This window comes from Molothrus aeneus, chromosome 28 (genome assembly GCF_037042795.1).
Source record: "Molothrus aeneus isolate 106 chromosome 28, BPBGC_Maene_1.0, whole genome shotgun sequence".
In the NCBI taxonomy this organism is placed as follows: domain Eukaryota; kingdom Metazoa; phylum Chordata; class Aves; order Passeriformes; family Icteridae; genus Molothrus; species Molothrus aeneus.
The window spans coordinates 5630337-5657618 of NC_089673.1; the positions used below are offsets into that span (position 1 = coordinate 5630337).

General features: G+C 64.4%; 2 protein-coding genes and 1 long non-coding RNA gene across 8 annotated transcripts in view; 1 reads left to right on the forward strand and 2 right to left on the reverse strand.

Moving 5' to 3' along the window:
• ARHGAP23 (Rho GTPase activating protein 23) overlaps positions 1-13467 on the forward strand; it is a 28701-nt gene extending 15234 nt beyond the window's left edge. The window contains exons 3-24 of the mRNA XM_066566923.1: positions 15-39; positions 669-761; positions 1102-1180; positions 1414-1468; positions 2231-3659; positions 4306-4461; positions 4580-4691; positions 4771-4828; positions 4931-5068; positions 5154-5453; positions 7041-7102; positions 7413-7540; positions 7673-7791; positions 7872-8027; positions 8608-8686; positions 8957-9030; positions 9129-9218; positions 9314-9439; positions 9531-9572; positions 9685-9778; positions 11048-11079; positions 11194-13467. Coding sequence (XP_066423020.1) covers positions 15-39; positions 669-761; positions 1102-1180; positions 1414-1468; positions 2231-3659; positions 4306-4461; positions 4580-4691; positions 4771-4828; positions 4931-5068; positions 5154-5453; positions 7041-7102; positions 7413-7540; positions 7673-7791; positions 7872-8027; positions 8608-8686; positions 8957-9030; positions 9129-9218; positions 9314-9439; positions 9531-9572; positions 9685-9778; positions 11048-11079; positions 11194-12192 — 4446 coding nt within the window. The 3' untranslated portion in view covers positions 12193-13467. The remainder of the gene's footprint in view (positions 1-14; positions 40-668; positions 762-1101; positions 1181-1413; positions 1469-2230; positions 3660-4305; positions 4462-4579; positions 4692-4770; positions 4829-4930; positions 5069-5153; positions 5454-7040; positions 7103-7412; positions 7541-7672; positions 7792-7871; positions 8028-8607; positions 8687-8956; positions 9031-9128; positions 9219-9313; positions 9440-9530; positions 9573-9684; positions 9779-11047; positions 11080-11193) is intronic.
• A 285-nt stretch (positions 13468-13752) lies between these two features.
• Positions 13753-17194, reverse strand: LOC136567394 (uncharacterized). Of its 2 annotated transcripts, XR_010785119.1 has the most exons (3): positions 15567-17184; positions 15492-15528; positions 13753-15454 (listed from the first exon to the last, which is right to left on the reverse strand). It is a non-coding gene; the product is annotated as an uncharacterized lncRNA (long non-coding RNA). The 2 variants fall into 2 exon arrangements; XR_010785118.1 differs by having other exon boundaries at positions 15492-17194.
• Positions 17195-17293: 99 nt separating this feature from the next.
• The window catches only part of SRCIN1 (SRC kinase signaling inhibitor 1), a 58433-nt gene continuing 48444 nt past the window's right edge, over positions 17294-27282 (reverse strand). For 2 of the 5 annotated variants that reach the window (XM_066566832.1, XM_066566833.1), the window contains 7 exons: positions 26255-26549; positions 25386-25635; positions 25098-25252; positions 24774-24926; positions 23896-24009; positions 20238-20375; positions 17294-17668 (listed from right to left, as the gene is read on the reverse strand). In XM_066566832.1, the coding sequence (XP_066422929.1) occupies positions 17294-17668; positions 20238-20375; positions 23896-24009; positions 24774-24926; positions 25098-25252; positions 25386-25635; positions 26255-26549 (1480 nt within the window). Of the gene's footprint in view, positions 17669-17978; positions 18501-20237; positions 20376-23895; positions 24010-24773; positions 24927-25097; positions 25253-25385; positions 25636-26254; positions 26550-27282 lie in introns of those variants that run through there. The other 3 variants (XM_066566834.1, XM_066566837.1, XM_066566835.1) reach the window with 3 other exon arrangements.

Consider the following 27282-nt stretch of genomic DNA (forward strand, 5'->3'; position numbering starts at 1 on the left):
TCTGTTTTTGGCAGGAGGAGGAGAATGGGAACCGAGCAGGTGAGCACCGGCACGGGGACCCTGGGGACAGCGGCACAGGGTGGCACAGGGTAGCACAGCGGAGAGGGGGGTGACGCGGCTGTCACAGCTCGCAGTGGGTGTTGCTGTTGTTGTCACCGCAGCCCTGAATATCAGCTGGCGGTGAAGCCACGCGGGGCTTTGGTGGCAGCTTGGTGGCCCTTGGCGCCGGCCATGGGCTCGGTGTCCCCAATCCCCCCGGGATGTCACACCCGGAGGGGCTGCGGCGTGGCCAGCACCGGCCCCGGGCGAGCGCGGGGTCTCTGGGGACAGGGGCGCGGTGTCGCTGTCCCCTCCCGGAGGCTCAGGGTGACGCGAGCGAATGTGAAGGTGTCAGAACGGATCGGCGCTGGCGCGGTGACACGGCGCCGGGGCCGTGCTGCCCGGGCAGCCGCTGCCACGCCGGGCACCCGGTACCCAGCCGGGCTGGGGGCCCCGACCTCGCTCCAGGGGGGGTTTGGGATCCCCGGTGGGCACCGCGCCCTCCTGGCGGCTTCGGCTCTCGGGGTTGGTGGGGCCGGCGATCTGCGGGAGGACGGGAGGGGCTCCCCCGCCACGGGGCGGTGCTGGCTGCGGCGGCAGCTCCCTGACACGCTGTGCCCGCCGAGCAGGCCCCCCCCGGAGCCGCCTGGAGCCCATGGACACGATCTTCGTGAAGAACGTGCGGGAGGACGGGCCGGCGCACCAGGCGGGGCTGCGCACGGGTGAGCGGGGACGCGGAGCCGGGGGCGGCTCCCGGCTGCTCGCGGGATCCCGGGAATGCTCCGCCTCCTCTGCCGGGGAATTTCTTGCTTATTCTGCTCTTTTTCTGGCGTTCCTGCTCCTTTCTGACCCTTCTCTCTGGTTCTGAGAGCGCTCTGCTCTCTCTCGTCTTGGGGTGCTCAGAGCAGCCTTGGGGTCCCCGGGGGTTCTCTGGGTCTGGGGTCCCCCTTTGCTCCCTTTGCCAGGCGGGGTCCGGCTCACACCCTGCCCTGGATGACCGTGGGGACATCCAGGTGCCACCAGTCCCTCGTGGTGACACTGTCCCCTTCCCGGGCTCTGCAGGTGACCGGCTGGTCAAGGTGAACGGGGAGAGCATCATCGGGAAAACCTACTCCCAGGTGATCGCCCTGATCCAGAACAGGTGAGCGCCCTTCCTGGGAGGGGAGGTGACAGCATGGGGACATGTCACAGCAGGCTCTGTCCCTCTGGGTGTCACTGGGATGACAGGGGCCCTGAGGCGCTTGGGTGACCAGGGACAGGCAGCAAGGTGCTGTCACCATCGCGTGGGGACAGGGACGTTCATCTCGTGGGGGATCCAGCCAGGTGTGAGCCTGGGGACAGGTGGGACTGACGCCTCTGTCCCCTGTCCCGCAGCGATGATGTGCTGGAGCTCTCCATCATGCCCAAGGATGAGGACATCCTCCAGCTGGTGAGTTTGCTGGGCAGGTGCCTGGAGGACACCGGGGGACACCTGGGGACACTTGGGGACAGGGCTCCACCAGCATCCATGGAGGAGCAATGGGTGCAGAACTGGGGGTACGGGGGAAGGAATGGGGGGATGGGCCCTGAGGTTTTTGGGGGAGCACTCTCAGGCACAGCTGGCGGATGAATTGTCCCAGGTTTTGGGGTCTGGTTTGTCCTTGGACTCCCTCAAGTGGCTCTGCCATGGGTGGGCCAGGATCTGGGGTGACAGGGGCCCTGGCAGGGTGGCCTGAGCTGAGGGCTGTGCTTGGGGCTCCTCTTGGTGCCCCTCCCATCCCAGCTTGGATATTCGGTGGCTTTTGGGGTCCGCCACTGCCTGTGCCCAGCCTGGGGGCCCCTTCCCATATGGCTGGCGGGTTTTACAGGAGGGTCCCATTCTGTGCCTCTCCGGTCTCTGGGAATCCCCCAGCGTGGAGTCAGGGGCACGTGAAAAATGAGCCGGGATGGCCGTGAGCCGGGACGGCCGTGCCGGGGTATTTTAGGAAGGAGGGGAGGGGACAGCGGAAGGGCTGCGGCTGCTGCCAGCGCTGCTCAGAGCCGGGGGGGCCCCGTGGGAAAGTAGGATGGGTGTGGGGGGCTGCATCCAGCCCAGCTGACCCCACTGGAGGTTTGCTGAGGAGTTGGGGGATGCGGAGAGCATCCCTGCGGTGGGCGTGTGGAGGATTGTGACCCTGTCCCCCCTCCCTGACCCGCTGTCCCCTGTCCCCAGGCCTATTCCCAGGACGCCTACCTGAAGGGCAACGAGCCGTACTCCGGGGGGGCTCAGAGCATCCCCGAGCCCCCTCCCATCTGCTACCCACGGAAAACGTACCCCTTCCAGGCCCGGGGTGCCGAGCCCGCCCCGGGCCAGCCGCCGGACCCCCGCGCCCCCCGCTCGGCCACCACCGGTCCCTCGTCCCCGCTCGGCGCCCGCAGCAGCGACACCGGCGGCAGCCCCGCGCACCGCCCCGAGGAGCCGCAGCCCGGGGGTCCCCCCCCGCGCCCCGCCGCACCCCACGGGCACCCCGGCTCCTTCTCCCGCCCCGCCTGCCCCGCCAGCGTCCCATCCTCCGTGCCCGACCGCTACGGGATGTCCCCCGCCACCGCCTCCTGCTACGGCGTCCCCAAGCACCTCCCGGAGCACCGGACTCACTGCGGCTTCAAGGAGGGCACCGGGCGGCCGCCCCGGGACGTGTCGGGAGCCCAGCGTGCGCCCGGCCGCCAGGAGTGCCAGCAGGCGCTGTCGCGCTGGTTCTGCAGCCAGGAGCCGCGGCGCAGCGCCTCGGAGGAGCGGCGGCACGCCATGCCCCGCTACCGCAGCGTGTCCCACGACCGCCTGGGCGGCTCCGGGCCCGCGGCCCCACAGCGGGGCTGGCCCCACAGCGCCTCGCACGACACCCTGCTGCAGCCCAGCCGCGAGGGCTGGGCCCCCCGCGCCCGCTCCGACCACTACCTGGGCAGGTACGGGCGCTCCATGGAGGCGCTGGAGCCCGGCGCGCTGCTCGCGTCGCACCTCGACCGCTCCGCGTGGCCGCCCGAGAGGCTCTGCCGGGCCGCTGTCGCTGCCACCGCGACCGCCGGGCCGCCCGTCCCGCCCGGTTCCTTCGCCGCTTCCTCCTCCTCCTCCTCCTCATCGCGGGAGCCGGTGCAGAAGCACCCGTCGCAGCCCAACCTGCCGAGCGCGGATGACTCGGGCTACATCGGCTACCGCAGCTACAGCCCGTCCTTCCAGCGCCGCACTGGGCTGCTGCACGCCCTGTCCTGCCGCGACCCTGCCTTCGGGGGGCTGCCCACCTTCAGCATCGCGCAGCGGGCCGTGGCCCCGCTCAGGGACAGTGCGGTCAGCCCCGCCAGCCCCCCCGCGGCCGCCCCGGCCGTGCCCAGCGCGCCCCGGGAGCCGCGGCCGGAGGGCGGCCGCGGGTCCGAGCAGCCGGAGGAGCGCCGGGAGGAGGTGGTGCTGCGGCAGAAGCCGCCCACGGGCCGCAAGATGCCCGCGCCGCTGCGGCAGATGAACTTTGTGTTCCCCGAGGGGGTGAAGGAGACGGACATTTGTGACCCCGCCGCGGGCAGAGGGGACAGGCCGGGGAGCGAGCGGTCGGGCCGGCGAGTGGCTCCCCTGGCGGCCCCCGAGGACTCGCTGGCATCCATCCCCTTCATCGGTGAGTGCAGGGGGGCCTGCTGGTCACCTCCAGGAAGGGATTTAGGGGGTCCTGTGGGCACGTTTGGGGGTCAGGAGTCCGGAGCACCCATCTGTGGCCAGCGTGGAGATGGGAAGGGCCGGCAGCGCCTTCAATGCCTGGCACCCCACAGTGCCCCACACCCCACGGTGTCCTGTGCCCCTCTGGATCTTCTGTCCCCAGGCAGGCCCGGGGTTGGTGATGTGGTGCCACAGTTTGGGTTTGAGCACCCTCACCCCTCCCTCTTGCCCTGCACCCCCTGCCCAGCTGCTGGTGCCCCTTACTGGTGTGAACTGGAGCCCTGCACGTTCCTGCCCCACTCAGAGGTGGGGACAGGGCTGTCCCTGTTCCTGTCTCACCTGGGAGCTCCCTGCCCTGACCCAGCTGGGTTTAGGAAGCCACGGCTCTGCCCTGCCACTGGATGGGATGGGGAGGGGATGGAGTGGGGATGGGGGTCTCAGGGTTGCTGTGGGTGAGGGTCCAGGTGCCCCATCAGCTCCTGGGGGTGCCAGTGTGTCCCCAGCCCAGCCCTGACACCAAACCCACCACCCTCAGAAGCGCTGGGGGGTCCCAGCAGGGCCTTTCCCTGCCCCAACCCCCCCTCCAACACTGCCCACCCCCGTCACAGACGAACCCACCAGCCCCAGCATCGACCTGAAGGCCAAGCACGTCCCAGCCTCCTCGGTGGTGTCCAGCGCCATGAACTCGGCGCCCGCCGTGGCCACCAGCCCCGCGTCGCCCACCTTCGCCTTTGCCCTGTCCCGGCACTACTCCCAGGACTGCAGTAAGTTCTGGGGAGGGGGAACCACCCTGGGAGCCTCGGAGGGGAGCAGCCCCCGCCCCAGAGCCCTGCCTGGCACCCCCGGGCTGAGCAGGGTGGGTTTGCCCCCTCCCCACCGCAGGTAGCATCAAGGCCGGCCGCCGCTCCTCCTACCTGCTGGCCATCACCACCGAGCGCTCCAAGTCCTGCGACGATGGCCTGAACGCATTTCGGGACGAGGGGAAGATCCTAAGGTAGGGCTGGAGCCCCCTCCCGGTCCCACCGCCCCCCAGCTCCCGCCCCCTCGCGCTGACAGGGGCTCTCTCCCCCCAGGAGGATGCCCAGCCGGGTCCCCAGCCTCCGCATGCTGAGGAGCTTCTTCACCGATGGGGTGAGTGCCGCGCTGGGGCTGCCCTAAAACAACGGGGGGGTTCCCTGGTGGAGCAGGGGTGCCCATGGCCTCACCCCAACGCCTCCCTCCGGCCCCTCGCAGTCTCTGGACAGCCTGGGCACGTCGGAAGACGCCCGTTCCAAAAGACACTCAACCTCCGACCTCTCGGACGTGCCGTTCAGCGCCGTGAGGAAGGAGGGCTGGCTCCACTGCAAGCAGATCCTCACCAAAAAGGGGAAGGTAGGCGGGGTCTGCCCCCAGCCCGGAGCCCCGTGGCCCCGCGGGCCGCTCCCTGAGGCCGGCGCTCCATCCCTTCTCCCCGCAGAAGGTCGGGGGAGGCATCCGGCAGTGGAAGCGCGTCTTCGCCGTGCTGCGCACCCACTCGCTGTACCTGTGCAAGGACAGGCGGGAGGCGGTGACCTGCGCCCCGGCCCCAGGTGAGGAGGAGCCGCCGATCAGCATCCAAGCGTGCCTGGTGGACATCTCCTACAGCGAGACCAAGAGGAAGCACGTCTTCCGCCTGACGACCGCTGACTTCTGTGAATATCTCTTTCAGGCAGAGGATCGGGAAGACATGCTGGCCTGGATCAAAGTCATCAGGGAGAACAGCAAGGCTGAGGGCGAGGTGAGAGCCACATGGGGCTCCCGGCTGCCTCTGGCTCTCCCGGCACTAACCGCCTCGGCTCTCTCCGGCTCTTTGCCTTGTGCTGCTTCCCCAGGCCACGGCCAGGCCCGTGCCGTGCTCCCAGGGGTGCGCGGGGGCTCGTGGCTCCCAAGAAGAGCGTGGCCCCGTGGCCTCAGGCGGGGCAGGGTGCGCGGGACGCTCGGCAGAGGGGCTGTGGCTCTGCAGGCGGGGCTGGCACCAGATCTGCTGTGTCAGTGTTTGGTTGTGCGGTGGCAGAGGAGCCTGTGTGGCTCTGCCAGGGTGCGTCCTGGCTTTGGTGAGGTGCGACGTGGCTGTGCCATGGTGTGATGTGTTCCCACCATGGTGTGATGTGATATGGTTGTGCCATGGTGTGATGTGTTCCCACCATGGCGTGATGTGGCTGTGCCGTGGGTTGACATGTCCCTGCTGTGGTCTGACATGGCCGTGCCATGGTGTGGCCTGTCCCTGCCATGGTGCAGTGTGGCTCTGCTGTGGTTTGATGTGGTTCTGCCTGGTCTGACATGGCTCTGTTCATGGAGAGAGGAGCACGGTGCCCGTGTGGTGCTGCCGAGGCTGAGCCCTCCCTGGGCAGCCGTGGCTGTGCGAGGTCACTCGGGTGTGAGATGGGCAGAGCTGCTCTGGGGCTGCTCTGGATTGCAGCCGTGGATCTGTGGGATGGCCAGCGCTGGGCTGGCTGCAGTGTCACGGTGTCGCGGTGTCGCGGTGTCGTGGTGTCACTGTGTCACAGTGGCTCAATGGCTCAGTTTGGTGGCCGTGGTCATGCTGGGCTTGTGGCAGGCTCTGGCATTGAGCTCGGAGTGGTCTCTGGCTGTCTGTGGCACAGGGGGCTCGGTGGGGACGGTGCTGCCAGGTCAGAACGGGACGGTGATGCTGAGTTGGATGCTGCTCCAAGGCTGGAACTGGCCAGTGCTGCTGGTTAGAACCAGACTGTGCTGCTGGGTCAGAACCGAATGGTGCTGTTGGGCTGGAACTGGATGGTGCTGCTGCTGGGTTGGACCCAGATGGTGCTCCAGGTATTGGACCTGGATGGTGCTGCCTGGTTGGAACTGGATGGTGCTTCCAGGTTGGAACTGGACGGTGCTGCTGGGTCAGAACCGGTGCTCTAAGGCTGGAACATCCGGAGTTGTTTGGGCAAACACGGCACTGTGGTGCTGTGGGGAGCATCCTGCAGGGATGGTTCTGTGCCCATGGAGGCTGAACTGTGGGAGCATCCTGCAGGGATGGTTCTGTGCCCGTGGAGGCTGAACTGGGGGAGCATCCTGCTGGGATGGTTCTGTGCCCGTGGAGGCTGTGCAGCGCAGGCAGAGGTGTGCGTGGTCGGCGCAGGTCAGCAGAGGTGTGCGTGCCGTGGAAGGACACACCTGTGTCCAGCTCAGACCCTGCTCTGTGGCCTGGAGCGATGGACAGCAGCAGGGCTGTCCCGGGGCAGCGGGGACCTGGTGCTGCCCTTGCCTGGTGCCACCCGGTCCCGCCCGACTTGCCCGGGGGTGTCCGGTGGACACGCTGCTCAATCTCTCCCTTCCCCTCTTCTCTCTGCCTCCCCAGGACCCCGGTTTTGCCAGCCAAGCCCTTATCAGCAAGAAGTTAAACGACTACCGGAAAGTGAGGTACGGACCGGGGTGGTGGGCACCGAGACCCCCGGGGCGTTGGTCACCCTGGTGTGACGGTGACGGAGCAAAGCCGGCGGCTCCTGGATGGGGCAGTGATGGAAGAGCCGCCTGCACGTGGCGTGGCCTGGGGTCAGCCAGAGTGTCACCTGGCACTTGTAACGAGGGTGGAGCAGCCCGGTGCTGCCCAGGCTCTCTGTGGGATGCTGGGGAGCCTGGGAGTGGTGCTGGCAACGCTCACTGGGAGGTTTTGTGCCGGGCTGGTGCCCCTGGCCGTGCCCCACCTGAGCCCTCCCCGCTGTCCCTGCAGCCCTGCGGGCACCAAGCCCGACTCGTCGCCCAAGGGCCCTCGTGGGCTGGGGATCCGAGCCGAGTTCCTGAAGCAGACGGGAACCAGTGCGCCCCGGTCCCCCCGGCAGGACGCGGCTGTCACGAAAGGTACGTGGGACACCCCAGAAGGACAAACCCGGGGTGCTTTGTGCCCCCCACGGCTGCTGTGGTGCTTATCCCCGCAGGGCTGCTCTTCCCACTTACCCCAAGTGATCCTGTGGGTTTTTCCCCCCACCCCAGATGAAAGCAGCTCCCAGAAAGCCCCGTGGGGCATCAACATCATGAAGAAGAACAAGAAATCTGCCCCGCGCGCCTTCGGCGTGAGGCTGGAGGATTGTCAGCCTGCCCCGGACAACAAGGTAGGGCTGTGCCACCACTGCCAGCCCTCGGGGACTCTGCCCAGGCCTGGCACGCCCTGAGCCCATCCCTGTCCCTGCAGAACGTGCCCCTGATCGTGGAAGCGTGCTGCAAGGTGGTGGAGGACCGGGGCCTGGAGTACATGGGCATCTACCGCGTGCCCGGCAACAACGCGGTGGTGTCCAGCCTGCAGGAGCAGCTCAACAAGGGAGCCACCGAGATCAACCTGCAGGACGAGGTGAGGGCAGGGCAGGTGACCATCCCCATGGCTGGCCTCATCCTGCTCCCCATCCCTATCATGCCTCTGGAATGCTCTCCCGGTCTGTGTCATCATCCCTGTCCCCGTCATCATCCCTGTCCTTGTTATCATCCATGTTCCTGTCATCTCCCCTGTCCCCATCAACATCCTTGTCCCCGTCATCATCCTGTCCCATCATCCCTGTCTCTGGCATCATCCTTATCCCCATTATTATCATTCTTTCTGTCATCATCCTTGTCCCCATTATCCCAGTCCTGTCAGTGCCATCCCTGTCCCCATCATCATCCCTGTCCCATTGTCCCTGTCCCATTGTCCCTGTCCCCACCATCCCTGTCCCATTGTCCCTGTCCCATTGTCCCTGTCCCATTGTCCCTGTCCCCTCCATCCCCGTTTCCATCCCCTGGAGTGGTGGTGCCGCCTGGCGGTCGCTGCCAGCACTGCCGGTGACATCCTGGGGACGCTTCTGTTGCCGGGGCTGTGCCTGGTTTGGGGACCTCATCCCGCTGTCCCCTCGGTGTCCCTGGCTGTCCCTCTGAGCAGCCTCTTCTGTCCCCCGCAGCGGTGGCAGGACCTGAACGTCATCAGCAGCCTCCTGAAATCCTTCTTCCGAAAGCTGCCTGAGCCCCTCTTCACCGACGGTGAGTCCCTGTCCCCCGGAGCCACCAGAGCCCCAGACCCCATCCCCTGTGCTGGGGACCTGTCCCCAGACCCAGTGACACAACCACCCATGGCGGGGGACAATCTGTCACCAAGGCCACTTGTCCTTGTCCCTCCTTGCCCTGCAGTAGGACCAGCCCTGAGACCCTTCCCCTGTATCTCCAGCGGGTTCATCCGGGGGTCTCTGACTCTGGGGAGGTGGTGGCCTGTCCCCTCCACCCTGCTGTGACACCCTCATGTGCCACTTTCAGATAAATACAATGACTTCATCGAAGCCAACCGAATTGAAGATGCCAGCGAGAGGATGAGGACGCTGCGGAAGCTGGTAGGGACAAGGGACAGGGGCTGGGGTGAGGACACTGCCCTGGAGCCCCCCCTGGGTGGGGACAGCGGGCAGAGAGGTGACCCAATGCATCCCCACAGATCCGGGACCTGCCAGGCCACTACTACGAGACCCTCAAATTCCTGGTGGGTCACCTGAAGACCATCGCTGACCACTCGGAGAAGAACAAGGTACGAACCCCCCCCTCCTCCCTGGGAATCTCCGGCCCCACCTGGAGCCCCCCTGCCCGGGCTGGGCTGCAGCTCTGAGCCGGCTCTGGGTGCAGATGGAGCCCCGGAACCTGGCGCTGGTGTTCGGTCCCACGCTGGTGCGAACGTCCGAGGACAACATGACCGACATGGTGACGCACATGCCCGACCGCTACAAGATCGTGGAGACCCTCATCCAGCACGTGAGTGGCACCCCTGGGTGGGCAGGGGGACGGGACCCATCCCCCAAAAAGGGGGACGGAGCTCCTGACCCCTGTCCTGTCTCCCCCACAGTCAGACTGGTTCTTCAGTGACAAGGAGGACAAGGGTGAGAAGGTGAGTCCTGTCCCCACTCAGGGGGTCCCGCTGTGGCTCAGGGGGGTGCAGACCCTCAGCTGGGAGCTGGGGGGCTCTGGGCAGTGCCCTGATCCCTGTTTTTTCCCCACAGACCCCCGTGGATGAGAAGGAGGCTCAGTCTGTGCCCAACATCGAGTACCTGCTGCCCAACATTGGCAGGACGGCAGCGCCCGGCGATGCCGCAGGTGAGGGGTGGCACCTGTGACATTGTGCCCCGCACTCCTGGCACCCCAGAGTGCCCCTCCCGACTCTCTGTGCCCCCCTGCCCACATCCATGGGCACGGCCACGGCCAGCCTGTGATTGCTGGATGGGACATCCCATCTCCCTCCTCTCCAAAACTGGGAGCAGCCCTGGGGATGCTCAAGGAGCCCCTGCCCTCCCTGTCCCACCCCCCTTCTCTCCGGTGGCCACTCCTTGTCCCTCAGGGCAGCGCCCACCCTGCGGGACCCCCGCCCCTGCCCACGCTGCCACACCTGGAGACCGGGAGCCTTTGACGTTGGACTGATTTCTTACGTTCTTTCCTTGAACTTCTCTGTGCTGTCCTCTTCCTCCTCCTCCTCCTCTTCCTCCTCCAGCGGATCTCCTCGAGAGCTAGAGCGGGTACAGTCTGATCCCGGGTGCATTGCTCACGCACTAACCCTCGGGGGGACACGAGAGAGGGGGAGCAGGGGGACACCGGGAGGGGAGGGGACACTGTCCTGCCTGGCGCTGTCCCCAGTGTCCCCAACACTGGCAGAGGAGCCCCAAATCCTTCTCACTCTGCTTGGCCAGTCCCTGTGAGGGCACCCCGCTGCAGGGATGGGTGTGGGGTGTCCCAGAGCCCTCAGATTCTGGGGTGTGGGGTTCCCAAAGCCCTGGGGAGGGTCAGCACCCCCTTTCTGCCTCCCCCTCTCTCGTTGTCAGCACTGCTAACCCCATCCCGGGCATGCGGGGCGGGAGAGGGGTCTGTGTCCTGTCCTTGTCCTTCACATGGCGGCAGCAGGGCCAGGGCTGCCTGTCCTCTCTGTGTCCCCTCTGTGTCCCCTCCTTAGCCTGTAACCCCGGCCTATCCCAGCCCCCTCTCTGAGGCTGGCTGTGGCACGGAGCCACCTCCCCGCCCTCTCTCCCGGTGACGCGGCGGTGGCAGCGCCCTGTCCCTGTCCCCTCTGCGCCCCGTGGCTGTGGGAGGGTTGGGGTCCCACCGCGGGGGTCCCGACTGTGTGTCCCGGCTGCGTGTGCCTGCGTGTGCCCCCCTTGTCCCCATTCCTCACCCTGGGTGAGGTGAGCAATGCCAGGGACTCCCCCATGACCACCGGAGCCCCTCCTGGCACGTCCAGCCGGTGTGACAGCCCCAGCATGTCCCTGTCCTGGTTTGGGGGCATGGAGCAGCGTCCCCAAAGAGACCCCAGACCCCTCCCCTGCACATTCCCCCCGCCAGGACCCCTCTAACCCCCCTCTCCCCTCTGCTTTCCAGGCTCCACCCGCAGCGGCTCTGCCAAACCGAAGGTGAGCGGGATCCCGGGCTGGGGCCGGCAGGGTGGGCACGCGGGGCTGGGGACACCCAGCCTGTCCCCGTCCGTGTCACCGCCGCCCCTGACCCCGCTGTCCCCGCATCCCCAGGGCACGTGGCCGTCGCGCAAAGCGCCGCCGCACCGGGAGCTCCTCGCCATCCCCTTCGTCTCGGCCGCCGCCCGCAAGAGGAAGAAAAGGAGAGAGGCCGAAGGCGTTGGGAGCAGCACCGATGACGACGCGGAGCGCAGGGACGGCCCGGGCTGGCAGCAGGAGCAGGAGGGCCCCGCGGTGACACCCGGCAAAGCGCCCCGCGGCACCAGCACCGAGCCGGCCGGGACGCAGCGGGAATGCTCCGCCGAGACCGCGGGCAGCGGCTCCGAGCCGGCCCCGGACGCCCGCTCCATCGTGTCCGGCTACTCCACGCTGTCCACCATGGACCGCAGCCTGTGCTCCGAGGTGCACTCGGTGGCCGGGAGCCGCGGGGAGGAGGCGGATGACGAGCGCAGCGAGCTCAGCCACATGGAGACGGACACGGAGAGCCGCGAGGGAGCGCGGCCGCGGCCGGGCCAGGCCGGGCTGGGGACGGGCGACGAGGACAAGTCACCCCCGGGCCGCCCCTCCTTCAACTCGCACCGCCTGATCCAGTGCGACACGCTGGCCCGCAGGAGGCTGGGGAGACCGCGGGACACGGCGGCGGCGGCCGGCGGTGACGAGCAGGACTGGGTGGCCCCCGGGCGAGCGTCGCTGCGGGAGCAGCTCCGGCAGCACCTGCGGGGCTCCGCCGATGACATGGGGGTGCGGCTGCGCCGGGCACACTCCCCCGAGACGCGCCGCAAGAAGAGCAGCTGGCGCCGGCACACGGTGGTGGTGCCCGGCGGCCTCAAGGACCTCAACTTCAACGAGTGGAAGGAGCCGCGGGGACTCGAGGGGACCCCGGGACCCTGCCGTGACAAGGACTCGGGGCTCAGCAGCCTGGAGTCCACCAAAGCCCGGCCCGCGGCTCCCGCCCCGGCACCCCCTGGCACCGCTGGCCCGGGCGCGGCCGCCCGGAGCCCCCCGGGCAGCCCCGGCCCCCCGGCACCCCTGCGCTTCCCACAGTGTCTGTGACCCCCCCGGGCGTGTTTAATTTAAGGACTGTCCCTTGTCCCCGTATTTAATTGCCCTCCAGACGAGCCGCTGGTGTTATTTAACAGGTCCCGGTGGCCCTGTGCCATGGGGGGACAAAGCCACCTCGTCCCCCCGCTTTGGGGACCAGCGGCGGTGCCACCGCACGGTGCCCCAGCCCCCAGGCAGTGCCAGGAGGGGCGTGGGGGCTCTGGGGGCTCTGGGGACTGTCCCCAGTGGTGGCACTGCTGTCCCCAGCCGCGGCGGAGCGAAGTGCGGGCACTTCCCTGGGCGCTGCGGCTGCTCCGGCCGGGACCTGCCCAGGATGGGGACCCTGGGGACACTGGGGACCTCGGTGTCACAGACCCCTGTGTTGAGGGACCCTGGGGACCTGGTCAGAAACCTGCTGGGGACCCTGGGGATCTTGGTGTCGCAGACACTTGCTCTGGGGGACCTTGGGGACATCAGGGTCAGAGACCCCTGCCCTGGTGACCTCCATGACAGACCCCTGCCCTGGGGACCCTGAGGACTCTCCATGCCCTGAGGACCTTGGGGGTCCCATCCCAGAGACCCCCCCCCGTGTGCTGGGGTCACCTGGGGACCTCAGCGCTGTCACCCTCACCTGGGGGGGCTCTGGTGAGAGGGGGGAGCCGGGGAGGGGGTGGCACTGAGGGGGACACCGGCGGCGGGGGGGACACTGCCACCCTTCACCCCCCACGAGCCGCGTGTGGCACATCCTGGGATGTCCCTGTCCCCTCCCGTCGCTGTCCCCTTCCTGCCCCCCAGGCCAGAAGCACTTTAGGAAGGGAGTTTGGGGACCCCCGGCCTGGCCACGCGGGGACACAAGTGCCACCACCTCGGTGGCCTGGTGTCACGCCCCGTCACCGTCTCTCCGTGTCGTTCTCATACGTTATGCAAATATTTGCTGTAAAGTCATTGGTTTTTCTTTTCGATTTTGTTTTTTGGTTTTTGTTGTTCATTTTCCCCTGTAAATACCGGCCCTGCCCGTGTAACATATCCCAAAGGATTTATAAGGATTTTTTAAGAAGTTTTGCTCAGCGGAAAGGCCAGCCCCAAGCAGGGGACGTGCTGGACCAGTGGTGACTTTTTAAAACCCTCCTGCATGTCCCACCCAAACCCCTTCCCACCCCCATTCCCAGCCCTGTCGGGATCTGCAAAACTGCAAAAAAAACCCCAAACCAACCCAAAAAATCCCCCCTGCTTTGGCCCCCCCACCTCCAGTCTATATATTGGAAATAAACTGGTTATTCAAGGTTTTGTCGGTATTAATTCCCTTTTTTTTTTTTGGTGGGCAGGAACTTCAAATTCCTGGTGCTGGGAATTTTTATTCCTGGGTTTATCCATGTGAGGATAAATCTCATTTTTCTCTGAGCCTGTGGGGAAGAAATAACAGAATTGGGGAGGCCCCATTCCCATTAAAATTCTCAATTTTCAATTTCTCAAATTTGTCGATTTCTCAATTTTCAATGTCTCAAAATTCGGGGAGAGGGGGTAAAAATGAGGGGGAAAATCGCCAGAAAAAGACAGAAAAAGAAACAAAAAAAAAAAAAAAGAGTAATTTTATTAAAGCCAGACACTCTGATAGAAAAGAAAAATTATAAAGGGAAAAAGGAAAATAATAAAAAGCAACCCTTTTGTCACGGGAATTACAACGGTCACACACAACTACCCATGGCATCCACGGTGACACAGGGGACACAGCGGGGGGGTGGCACAGGGTGGGGGCGGCCCCTCCCTCCCCTCCCCCGCTTTTCCCCTGTGCGAGGCTTTTTTTTTTTTTTTACATTTTTCTTCATTTTTTTTCCTTTTTTTTCCTCCGTTTTCTACTCTTTTTTGTACTTTTTGTTCCTTTTATTTCCTTTTTAAAACAGTTCACGAGAAAATTCATGCGGAAGAGAGAGAGAGAGAGAGAGAGACACACGACGGCGTAGAAACCCCAAAACAGCCTCTAAGGAGAACCAGAAATTCCTTGTTTTTCCTTTTTTTTTTTTTTTGGCGTTTTTCGCTTTTTCTTCTCAGTTTGTCCTTTTTTTTTTTTTTTGTCCTTTTCAGAGTCGTAGCCTTTTTTTTTTTTGTTTGTTTTGAAACAACATCCAGACGAGTAAAGCGGGGAGCGCATGCAGCGGGCGCCTCCGACACATGCATGATGCAGGCAGCGCTTGCGTTTGGGCTTTTTTTTGTCATTTTTACACATTTTCCTCTTTTTTTTAAATCATTTTTAAAATATGTTTTTCCTGGTCTGAACCAGAATTGAGTTGTTTCGTTGTTAATTTTGATTTTTTCGTTGTTGTTTTTTGTTGTTGTCTTCTTGCTTCAGTGAGAGATTTGCACGATGCCATGAAGGGGACGGACGCACACGCACACGGGGACACCACGCTCACAGGGACACCAGCCGGGAAAAGGGGACCCTGGGGGGGTTTGGGGACAGCCTGGGAGCTGCCACCCCCTCACCTGGCGCTGTCACCCCCTGGTTTGTCACTGTCACCCTCCTGCTCTGAGCCAGTGACACCGACCTGGGAGGGGTGGCCTGGGGACAACCCCAGTGGGGTGGGAAAAGGGACAACCCCCCCAAAATCCGTGACAGCTTGGGGACACTAAGGTGGGGACACCAAGGTGGGGACACTGAGGACAGCCCCCTCCCGTGTCATTTTTGGGGGTGTCCCCATGGAGGGTGGCAATTGTCACCTCCTCACGTGGGTGTCCCAATGGAGGTGGCACTTGTCACCGTCCCGTGACATTTCTGGGGGTGTCCACAAGGGGGCGGCACTTGTCACCTCCTCATGTCATTTCTCTGTGTGTCGCCACAAGGGTGGCAATTGTCACCTCCATGACATTTTTGAGGGTGTCATAAAGGAGGGTGGCATTGTCACCTCCATGTGGGTGTCCCCAAGGGGGTGGCATTGTCACCTCCATGAGGGTGTCATAAAGGAGGGTGGCATTGTCACCCCCATGTGGGTGTCCCCAAGGGGGTGGCATTGTCACCTCCATGAGGGTGTCATAAAGGAGGGTGGCATTGTCACCTCCATGTGGGTGTCCCCAAGGGGGTGGCATTGTCACCTCCATGTGGGTGTCCCCAAGGGGGAGGCATTGTCACCCCCATGTGGGTGTCCCCAAGGGGGTGGCATTGTCACCTCCATGAGGGTGTCATAAAGGAGGGTGGCATTGTCACCCCCATGTGGGTGTCCCCAAGGGGGTGGCATTGTCACCTCCATGAGGGTGTCATAAAGGAGGGTGGCATTGTCACCTCCATGAGGGTGTCCCCAAGGGGGTGGCATTGTCACCCCCATGTGGGTGTCCCCAAGGGGGTGGCATTGTCACCTCCATGAGGGTGTCATAAAGGAGGGTGGCATTGTCACCCCCATGTGGGTGTCCCCAAGGGGGTGGCATTGTCACCTCCATGAGGGTGTCATAAAGGAGGGTGGCATTGTCACCCCCATGTGGGTGTCCCCAAGGGGGTGGCATTGTCACCTCCATGAGGGTGTCATAAAGGAGGGTGGCATTGTCACCTCCATGAGGGTGTCCCCAAGGGGGTGGCATTGTCACCCCCATGTGGGTGTCCCCAAGGGGGTGGCATTGTCACCTCCATGTGGGTGTCCCCAAGGGGGTGGCATTGTCACCCCCATGTGGGTGTCCCCAAGGGGGTGGCATTGTCACCTCCAGCCAGCAGAGCTCGGGCGCTGTCACCGCGCCCCCCCTGGGGTGACACAAGGTGACAGGAGGTGACAGCGCGGGGGTGACCGGGGGCAGGGGAGGGGACAGCGCCAGGTGCCACCACCCGCCCGGCCCCGGGAGCTGCGGCTTTGCTACAGAGAATTCACTTTGGTACCGAGAACAGAAATTAATTAAAAACGAAATTAATTCCAAACGCGTCAGTGACTGCTATTGCTGCTGGCACTGGGGGCGGGCGGGGGTCTCCAGGGCCACCAGGGGACACCTGGGGACACCTGGGGACAAGGAGAGAGGGCGGGGACTCAGCGCGAGGGCGACGAAGCCGCTCTGGGAACCACGAGGAGCTCTAAACCTAAGAAGGGATTTTAAATCCACCCCCTAAATAATACCGGACGTGATTTATTTATTTCTCTTCTTTTTCCTTTTTTTTTTTAGGTTTTTTTTTTAGTTTTTTCCCCTCTTTAAATATTTATATATAGATTTATATTACGTATATTATATATATATAATATGTAAATATATTTTTTAAAACAATATAAAATGTTAAGACACTTCACTTAAATGTAAAGAGTTGCTTTTTTTGCAATCCAAAGAAATTGCATCATGATTTTTTTTTAAATTTTTTTCCTTTCTTTTTTTGGTCTTTTTTTTTGGTTTTTGTTCTTTTTTGTGTGTGTTTTCTCTTTGTTATTCAAAAAAAGGCTCTCATTTCTTCTGTACAAAAATGATTGAGATACAAAAAACAAAAAACAAAACAAAACAAAAAACCAGAGGAGGGGGGAAAAGGAAGAAAAAAGGAATTGAAATTTAAAAAAACCCGAAAATAATCAACCCAAGGACGAAACAGAGAACAGAAGGAGTGATTGGATCTTGTGCTGCACACACAGAGCACACGCACACACACACCTGGGCACACCTGGGTGCACCTGGGCACACCTGGATACACCTGGGGCACACCTGGGCACACCTGGGTACACCTGGGAGCACCTGGGCACAGCCCAGTGCACCTGGCACCACCTGTGGAGCACCTGGGGCCCACCTGGAGCACATCTGGCCACAGCTGGCTGCACCTGGAGCCCACCTGGGCACAGGTGGGTACAGCTAGGGCACACCTGGGGCACACCTGGAGTGTACCTGAGCACACCTGGGGCATACCTGGGCTGTGCCTGGGCACACCCGGAGCCCACCTGGACACACCTGGGCACACCTGGGCACACCTGGCCCAGCCACGCTGCAGGGGGGTGGCCACGGGCCCCCCGCCCGCTCCCCCCCGGGCCGGGCAGGGCCGGGGCTGCTCCGCCGGGGCTCCGGGGCCCCGTCCCGCCCGCCCGTCCCCGCCGGGAGGGGACAGAGCCGCGGCCGGGTGCCCCCCCGGCATCACCGCGCCCCGCTCGATCCCGGACCCCTCCCCGGTTCACACCCGCGCCCTGCGGCCCCTCCGGCACTCCCGGGGACCCCCCGGCCCCCCTGGAGGGGACGCGGTGGTGGCGGCGGCGCTGACAGCGGCGCGGGGCCCGAGGTGTCCCCGGGCTGTCCCCGCGCCCTCGGCCCCGCCGGCCGCGCCCCGGCGAGCCCGGGCCGGAGCTGCGCTCTCCTCCTGCGGGGGCACCGCCGCCGCTCCCGGGGCGCTCGGGGGCCGCTCCGGGGGCCGCTCCGGGGCTCGCTCCGGGGGTCGCTCCGGGGGTCGCTCCGGGGGTGTCCTCGGCCGCCGCTGCTTCCCGGTTTTCCGCCCGGTGGGAGCTGGAGGCTGCTCCTGGCTGGACGCTGGTGGGGGGAAGCTCTGAGAGCTCTTAAATAAACAGAAAAAAAAACCCAAAAAAAAAACCAAAAAAGGAGGGGAGGGGAAAGGGGAAAAAAGAGGAGGGGGGGGGGGACCAAACCAACAGCGATCCAAAGGGGAGGGAAAAAAAGGAGAAAAGGAGGGAAAAAAAAAGAGAGAGAGAGAGAAACAGAAAGTGGCTGGTTGGCCATGGCGGAGCGGGAGGGGACACAGAGGTCGGGCCGAGGCGCGGCACAGGCGAGACAACAAAAGTTCGTTTGGCGGAGCGGAGGCGACAAAAACACGGATCAAACAGAAAGAGGAGGGGACACAGGTGGCGGATTCCCTCCAGAGCGCCTCAAGGAGAAGCCAAGTCCCAGGGAGGAAGAGGAGCCCGAGGAAGAGAGGAGGAGCCCCCCGGAGCAGGAGAGCGGCCGGGCGGAGCTGGCCGGGGCGCTCAGAATGAGATGGAGGAGTTCCTGGCCCCAAAAGAAGTCAATACGGGGATGGATGTTCTGCCAGCTGCGGGTTTTTCTGAGACCGTGGGGGAGGTCTCACTGGCCTCTTTAGATGGTCTAGTGGCCTGGAAAGAAAAGCAAGATTCAAGGAGGACGAGGAGGAGGAGAAAGGGGTGGAAAGTCCAAAGAAAAATAAAGAAAAAGCTTAAAAAAAAAAAAAAGACGAAAGAAAGGAATAAAAAAAAAAGAGGAAAAAAACCAACAAAAACGAGGACAGGAAAAACCCAAAAACAACCGAGAAGCAAAGGGAGTTCGTTCAGAAGCAGCACTGAGTCAGGCCTGAGGTCAAGCAGCTGGAAAAGGGCCACCACAAAGAGCGCGACAAGAGCGGGTCCCACGTGTCACTGCACGGGCAGGGGACGGCCCCGAGAGGAAAGGACGGACGGACGGACAGACGGGCACGCGGACACACAGGCACACACAGCCGGGGGGGCACAGGGGACACGGGGGAGGCACAGGGGGGACAAGAAGGGCAGCGTTAGAGCGGGCACAGCCCCCGGGGCAGCGCCCGAGGGCGGCCGTGCCCACCCTGTCCCTGTCCCTGTCCCCGCCGTGCGGGCACGGCCTGACCCGGCTCGGGAGTGATGCTGAGAATCCCCCAGGGATGGGGAGCGGGATCTGGGGTCCCCCAGCCCCACCTTGCCCCCAGTGAGGGGCTGGGCTGCGGGGGGAGAGGGGGACACCCCCAAATCCTGCACGGGGACAGAAGTGACACCGAAAAGTCCTGAGGAGACCACGCCAGCAGGGCCACGGGGACTGTCACCCAGGCGGTGACACCGAACAGGCAGGGCTGTGCTGCTGGGTGGCCTCCAGGGGAGGGGACCTGGTGGCCTCACGGGGTCAGGAGACGCTTCCCGACCCCTCAGGGTTTGCCCGGGGTCCAGTGCAGGGGGAATCCAGAAGGAGCCCCCTGCCCCTCCCTGATTCCATGGGGTGGGACAACCCCGCACGCCAGAGGGGACACTGAGGGACACCCTGAGCTCGAGGACCTCAAAAAACCCCAGAAAACCTCCAAAAACCTCCAAAAAACCCTCAAAAAACCCTCAAAAAACTCCTCCCTGGGGATGGTTTTCCACTGGGAAGGGAGCAGCCAAGGTGGGGTTTGACCCTGTTTGCCTACAGGTGCCCGTTTTGCTCATTCCACATTTTCCCCCCAAACCCTGCTGCGAGGAGCTGGGAAATCCTTCGGTTTGTCCGGCAGGGCTGCGGGATGCACGAGGATGAGCAGAATTGGGTTTATTGCGCGGTTTGGGGGCGGGAAAGGGCTCAAGACACAGAGCGGGGGCAGAGCAGAGCTCAGGGCGAACCCGCCCGCGGCGCTGCTGCCCAGCCAGGGGGAAAGGGGCGCTGGGAGGGGGGACAGGCAGCAGGGAGGGAGGGAGGCCACCCAAGTGTCCGTGATGCCCGGGCCTGTGGGAATGCACGGCCAGCACTGGGGTGACAGCAGGGACGGGGGGGGGAGCCCCGGGGCTGCCCCCGGGGTGGGTGGGGAGGGGTCCGTGCTGGCCGCTGGGGACGCTCCATGGCACCCCAAAACGCTTCTCTTCCAGCTGCTGTGCCCGCTCACCGTCCCCACCCCGCCTGGGATACCCCAAGCTCCTTCTGTGGGGCCACGGGGACGGTCCCGGCTCCCCAAAACCTCCCCAGGCCGGGAATCCCCACCCCCGCGTGGCTCTGCCACGTTCATCAGCACAGCCGAGGAGGTGGCACTGTCCCCTGGGGTGAGGGGACAGCGCCGGGGCTCAGCCACCCCTCAGGGTGACACCCAGCGCTGGGGACAAACCCTTCAGCCTCACCCCACAGCGAGGATGAGTTCGTGACTCTCTCGCGTCCCTGTCTCCAGCCACGGGGCGGGCACAGAGTGTGACAAGAGCCCCTCCCGCACCGCCACCACCGCGTCCCTTTGTCCCCAGCCCCGCCGGGCTCAGCCGACGCCAAGAAGGCACCAAGGAAGGGAGAATGCGGTCCCAGAACTCATCCCCGGCTCGGGTGTGCCCGGCTCGGGTGCGCCCGGCTCGGGCCGTGCCCTGGGCGGTGCCAGGGCGGCGGGCAGCCCCGGGGCGGCTCTAGGGGTGGAGTACCTGCTGCTGGCCCTGGATCCGCATGTACTCCATGCGCTGCTTGATGTGCTTGCCCTTGTCGGGGCTGCCCTGCTGGCCCTGCTTCAGCCGCGACGCCGGATTCACCATCTTCATGGCCGGGATGGAGACGCCGCCGCTCTGCCGGGACACAAAATCCAGGGGGAAAGGGTTAAAATCGGCCGGTGGAGCCCTGGCCGGCACCGCTGGGTGCCCGGAGCTGCGCCACCCCTGCCAGCGCTGCCCGAGGGGACAAGGCCGGGCCAGGACCGGGTCACCGGCTCGCCCTGAGCTCCGAACCCCGCCGGGACTTACCGGGAGGCACCCGGGAGGGAGTTTAGGGAGACACGGCAAACACCGGGACACCGAGGGCGGGACGGGACAGCCCGCGGGGCCAAGAGAGAGGGAAAGAGGCGGCGGCAGGCAGAAGCAGATTCCAGGTGGGAGCGGCGGCAGTGGGAGTACAGAGGAGTTTATTCACTGTGCACAGGTGAGGATACACAGGCGGCAGTGCCACACCCCCCCGGGTCCCCTCCCGTGCCAGGGGCCCCTGTCCTGTTCCAGCCCGGGCTGGGGAATCCATGGCTCAGGTGAAGCCCTGGGATCCTCCCGGGGGGAACGCGGGGAATTCCCGCACCCTGCAGCACGAGGAACTCATCAAAGGATGGAATGTCCTCAGCTGGAAGGGACCCATGAGGATCAGAGTCCGAACCCCAGCCCTGGAGAGCCCCACAAGTGCCTGTGCCGCACCATCCCCGGCATTCCAGCGCTGGGAATCTTCCCTGGAATGTGACACCAGCCCCGCCCTGCCCTGCCCTGCTTTAGGACCGACCCATCACAGCCTCTACCATCCCAGCCTAACCCTGAGCCTGGCTTTGCCCCAGCCCCAGCCATAAATCCATCCCGCAGCTCCACTTCCCGTTTCCGGGAAAAAAAAATGGGAAAAATTGCAGCTCCAGCCCCCGAGGAGGGAGAGAACGGCTCCAAATGGAAAAGGAGATTTATTCCCCAGCGCTGGCTGTTAATAAAGGAGCAGGTTGTCGTCACAGAGGAGCTCAGGGCATTTTTCCCCTCCCTGTTTTTCCTCAGATATTCAGCTGGATTCCAGCAGAAAGCAATTTGGGATGGCTTCAGGGAGCTCGTGCTGTGCTTTAATTAGGAGAAACATCTGCCAGGCTCCGGCTGCTGCTTGTTAGGAGAGGGATTTTATGGAAAATGGTGAAACTGAGAGCAGTGCTTCTGCACCAGCCCTGGCTGACCCCGTGGGATGCTCTTGGACCCCGTGGGATGCCCATGGACCCTGCGGGACACTTGTGGATCCCGTGGGATTCTCATAGATCCCATGGGATGCCCATCCTGGACCTGGTGCTCCCAAATCCTGCCAGGGCAGAAGAATCCCCCTCATCCAGGGTCTAATTCCAGGACGGGATCAGCCAGCACCACTTGGCACCATCTCCCTTCCAGCTCCTGCCTCGCTCCTGCCCTTCCCAAACCCCTCCGAGTGTCAGGGAGAAGAGGAAGATTCGTTCTCCAGCTCGGCTCTGCCTGGAGGTGGAGTCACAGAGAGGGAGCAGGCAGAGGAAGAGACATCAGAGCGAATCCAGGGCAGAGCAGGGCACGGGGGAGAAGAGAAAATGAACCTGGGGAGTGCCGGGGGGCAGCTGCGGCTTGGGGAGCAGCGCTGGCTTGGTCCTGCTCGGAAAGGGACTCGTGGCAGCGCCGTCCTTGGCCTGGCTGAGGTCCAGCGCGGTGTCACCGTCGCCGCCTCCGTGCCCGAGGTCCCCCAGGCTCCTCCCGGCCTCCTCGGGTCCCGGCGCGTCCTTGGGGAACGCAAATTCCACGGCGGGGTGGCTGCTGATCTCGCTGATGGTCATTTCCAGCTCGCGGATGGTTTCCTCCAGGCTGTCCAGTCTCTGGTAGGTGTCCTCGTAAATCTCCTTCTTGCCCGGGGCCGCGGGGTTCAAGTGGCCTCTGCAGAGCCCCTCTGCCGCTTTCCCCGCCGCTCGGGGGCCGCCCCCGGCAGCCGGAGCCCCTCGGTCCCATCCCGGCGGTGCCGCGGCGGGGCCGGAGTGGGCCGGGATCCGCTCCAGGGGCGGCTGCTCCGCCCGGGAAGGTCCCGCTGCCCTCGGGGCTGGGTCCCTGCCCGCGGGAACCCCGGGCTGTGTCCCCGGGCGGGCCGGAGGGCTCTCCTCCCTCCATGCAGCTTTGGGAGCCCCAGCTGGGTGTCCGGGAGCGAGCCTGGCTCCTCTTTGGGAGTCCCCAAGGCCAGCGGGAATTTGGGGAACGATCCCGGCACCCGCGGAGGGGAGCGCGGCCTCCGCAGCTCCGGCGCCTTCCCCGCGGCTCCGAGGAGGCTGCGCAGCCTCGGGACTCGGGGGACAAGCCCTGCCACCGCCTCCTGGCCTGCCGGCAGCGTCCGGAGCCGCGTCCCCTCTTTGTCCCCCCATTTTATCCCTCGGGAAAGGCGGGGCTGCCAAGGGAAGCGCCCGGGATGCGCTGCCGGGGGGCTGCGGGGCTGGCGGGGGTTCCTGTGCCAGCGGGGACTTTGGGGAGCTGCCGGGAGCCGCCACACGGCCTCTCTTTGTCCCCTCGGGTGGCAGCTGCCCTGCTGGTGCTGCGCTGCCCGGCGCCGCCCACAGCTCCGGCTCGGCTTCGGGGGACGGCGGCTCCGACACCCACTCGGTGAGCACGATCTGGGGCAGGGAGAACGCCCGGCCGGCCGGGGCTGCCGGCGCCAGCGGCTCCTAGGTAGAGAATTCAGACAGGTTAGGGGCCAGGCGGCAGCGGGGTTTGCCTGGGGAGGCACCACGGGGCGCCACAAATTATTGGGGTCCTCCCACAGCGGCGCCTCCGGGCATGGCAGAGCTCCAGGCGGGAGTCTGGGGAGGGAGGGAGGCTCAGCTCCCTCCGGCCCATCCCACATATCCCAGCGGGATTCACGGCATGGTCAGGGGCTGGAGGGGATTGCTCAGCTCCCTCCTCCAGCCCTGACATCCCACAGGGACCCACAGCATGGACAGGGGCTGGAAAAGGATGTTCAGTTCCCTCCTGTCCAGCCCTACATCCCACTGGACCGTGGACAGAGAGAGAGATGAGCATCCCTGTCCAGCCCTGACACCCCACAGGGACCCAGAGCATGGACAGGGAATGGAAGGAGATGTTCAGCTCCCTTCTCCAGCCCTGACGTCCCAGCGGGACCCACAGTATGGACACGAGCTGGAAAGGGATGTAGAAATCCCACACATCCACCAGGACCCACAGCACAGACAGGGAATGGAGGGGAAGCTCAGTTCCCTCCTGTCCAGCCCTGACATCCCACTGGAGCAAAAAACTTCAAATCAGAACCCAACCACCCGGCTCTGCTCCAGCCCTTCCCTTCCCATGCACTCGGGGCGGGGTCTCCCCCGCACCGCCCGCCCCCGGTGCCGTGAGAGCTGCGGGCGCCGCCCGTGCCGTGCCCGGTGCGGTGCGGGGGCGGCCCGGGAGCCTCCCGGGAGCCGCGGCCGTGGGTTAGTGCAGGCTCCGGTGCCGCGTCAGTGCCGGGAGCGAGGCGGTGAGGACAGAAGGTGGTGATTAGTCGGTTAAATCAGAGAAAAGCAGCAGAAGTGAGCCGAGAGGAGGCAGAGGAGGAAGGTGAGAGCACAGCCCGTGGAGCCGTTACCTTCCATCCTTCGGCTCCGAGGGGCCACGGCTCGGAGTGGCCTGGGGACACGGCCTCGAGGGGGTCACAGCGGGGCACGGGGAGGAAAGGGGAGGCTGAGCTCCGCTGAAACACCTGGGGAGTCAAACACGGCCGTTGGAGCGAGGGAGGGGTGACCTGGGCCTGCAGCGGGGCCACGGCCTGAGTGGGGCTCACAGCAGCTGGGCTGGTGGCGGCTGGCAGGGACAGAGCAGCATTGTCCCCTGTGCTGCTGGCAGGGCCGCCTGTCCCCTGGCCAGCTGTGCCATCAGAGCCAGAGCCAGCAGAGCCGCCCGTCCCCGGCCATCAGTATCACTGCTCCTCCGGCCAGGAGGGTCACTGCTCCAGCCTGGCAGCATCACTGGTCCAGTTCCCCTGCCTGCAGCATTTTCACCTGTCCCACACCTGCAGCATCACCTGTCCCACACCTGCAGCATGCCCAGTTCTCCTCCCTCCTGGAGGAAAACCATCCAAGGAAAACCATCCAAGGAAAAAACATCCAAGAAAACCCATCCAAGGAAAAACCATCCATGAAAGAACTCCCCCGTCCCCACTGGAGCACCTGAGCCGTGCTCAAACCCAGGTGAGTCTGGCTTAAATCCCAGAGTGGGAGGGAAGCGCAGAAGGAAGTGCAGATGTACATCACCCAGCTCTGTGTCACCCAGGTGTAGCACACCTGTCCCCAGCAGTGCCACCACTCTATCTCCGTGGCCCTGCGCAGAGCAGGGACCCCGGGGCGGTGCCGGTGCCGGGGATGTCACACCCCGAACCCCCCCCGAGCAGAAGGGCAGGGCGGTGTCACCTGCGGGCCGGTGTCACCTGCGGGCGGGGTCCCGGGCTCCCGCCCCTCTCGCGCTCACCTCCAGCTCGGCGATGATCCGGTCCTCGTCGTCGTCGTCCTTGACGGCCGAGGCGATGATGGGCGGGGTGGAGGCGGGCCGGACCACCTCGGACACCGCCCGCCTCAGCTTCACCTGCGGCTTCGGCGTCTCCAGCTCCTCCGACTCTGCCTTCTGCCGGGGGGAGCGCGCCGTGAGGGCCGGGGCACCGGGGGGCACCGCGGGGATACCGGGGGGCACCGAGAGCCACCGAGAGGCACCGAGAGGCACCGGGGGACACGGAGGGACACGGAGGGACACCGGGAGGGGTCGCGCTGCCCATCCCAGCCCAGCCACCATCCTCACCTTCATAAAGCCGGGCTCCTTCTTGCTGGTGACGATGACCTCTCCGCTGCGGGTCGTGGTCAGCCCGTGCGACGAGGGGAAGCTGCGGCGGGGCGGGGGAGGCGGCGGCGACTTGGAGGGTTTCTCGGTGCGGTACCGCGGCACCGTCAGCTCGTCTGGGCACAAAGGGGGCTCTGAGGGCACCGCGCCCGGCCGTGTCCCTCCCATCCACCCCCCCCGCCTCGGGGACAGCACCGCGCACCCCCGGCCTCGCCTCTGGAGGCGACCCCGTCCCTGCCCACCCCGTACCTGAGCCCCGGCGGCCGTTGGGGTCCCCTTTGCCCCCCGATTTGGGGGTGTGCTGTGGCTTGGAGGGTTTGTGCTCGGGCGTGGAGGCGGCGCTGCCGCTGCCCGGGGTTTGTTTGTGCTTGGCTGCGAATTCCAGGTCGGGGATGGCCTTCATGAGCTCGGCCTGCGTCTCCTCCAGGAGCCGGTTGATGTCCTTGGCGCTGTACTGGGTGAGCGCCGCCCGCTTCTCCTCCCAGTCCCGCTCGGCCGCCTGCGGACACAGCGCCGGCTCCAGCCCCGTCCCTGGCGGGCAGGACGTGACCCCAGAGCCCCCTGACACCCCCGGACCCGCTGCGAGGAGCTGGGGGGCGGATTTTTGCTCCCATCCCCAAATTTCACACAATTACCGGCTGGAAGAGATGTTCAAGATCATCGAGTCCAACCCAGCCCCAACACCTCAACTCAACCCTGGCACCCAGTGCCACATCCAGGCTTTGTTAAACACACCCAGGGATGGTGACTCCACCACAGAACATTCCAGAACTTTATCATCTTTCTGTAAAAAACTTTTTCCTAATATCCAACCCAAATTTCCCTTGGCGCAGCTTGAGGCTGTGTCCTCTGGTTCTGTCAGTTCCTGGAGACAGAGCCCAGCCCCAGCTGAGCACAGGCCCCTTTCAGGAGCTGTGCAGAGTGAAGGGGGCACCCCTGAGTCTCCTTTCCTCCAGGTGAGCACGCCCAGCTCTCATCCAGCCCCCGGCAGCAGAGGCGCTGCCAGGGCTCCTCCACCGAGGAGCAGCAGGGTGGGCACTGCTCCCATCCCCATTTGCGCCTTCCCAGACCCTCTGGGGGAGCCCCCCCGAGCTGACCCCCCCAGGCCGGGCTCTCACCTCCACAGACACTGCTTTGTCCGCGCTCTTCTTGCTGGGGGTCTCGGGCCCCGTCTGAGTCTTGGCGGGCACCATCTCGGGGGCTCGTGAGGGGTTATTGCTCTTGCCAGGGTGGCTCTGGGGCTGGGCGGGGAAGCCCAGGGGCTCGGGGGTGCCCGTCAGGTGGTGCAGGCTCACGGGAGGGCTGGTGGGCATCTCCAGCTCCAGCCCTTTGCTGAAATCTGTCTCCGGGGCCACCTTCTTGGGCGACTGGCTCAGGCTGCTGGGCGAGCTCCACACGCCCTCGTCCACTTGTCTAGGGCAGAGCGGAGGCACTGAGGGTCTGAGGGGCACGGGGAAGGCACAAAATCCTCATTTCCTCAAGGCTGAGGTGCTCTGGGCTGGGCTTGGTGCTGGTTTGGGGGGCCTGTCCACTCTCATGAGCCCGGCGGGAAATGGGATCCCTCCAAACCCTTCCCCTGCTCCAGATCCCGCTGGGGCCGCCCTTGGGATTGAGGATTTATTTGGGATGAGGGCACTGCGGGATTCTACAGGCTCCTTTCCCTGGGAAACCGGGCTAGAGCAGAGCCCGGGGCCATCCCGGGGGGCAGCCAGGAGCCATCACTAATGGGATCCTAATGGGATCCTAATGGGATCCTAATGGGATCAGGCAGGTGAAATCCACCCCGCAGCGGCTCTGGGAGAGGACTTTTCTCTGGCTGAGCATTTTTCCACCACAGAACAGCTCCCTGATCCCTGGGAAAGAGATTTCTGCTCACGCCAAGGGCGGTGTGTCTGTCCTGATGTAAAATCCTGCTTTATTCACAAGGCAAAATGAGGTTTGTATCAAAAGAGAGGGTCCCATGCACACCTGGAAAGGACTGAGGGTGTTTTTGGGGTCCTTCAGCAGAAAAATGAGGCTTTTACCAAACAGGGTTCCCACTCACTCCTGGAGAGGACCGTGAGGGTGTTTTTGGGGTGCTTTAGCAGAAAAAGGAGGATTTTAACAAAAGAGGGGGGCCTGGAAAGGACTAAGGGTATTTTTGGGG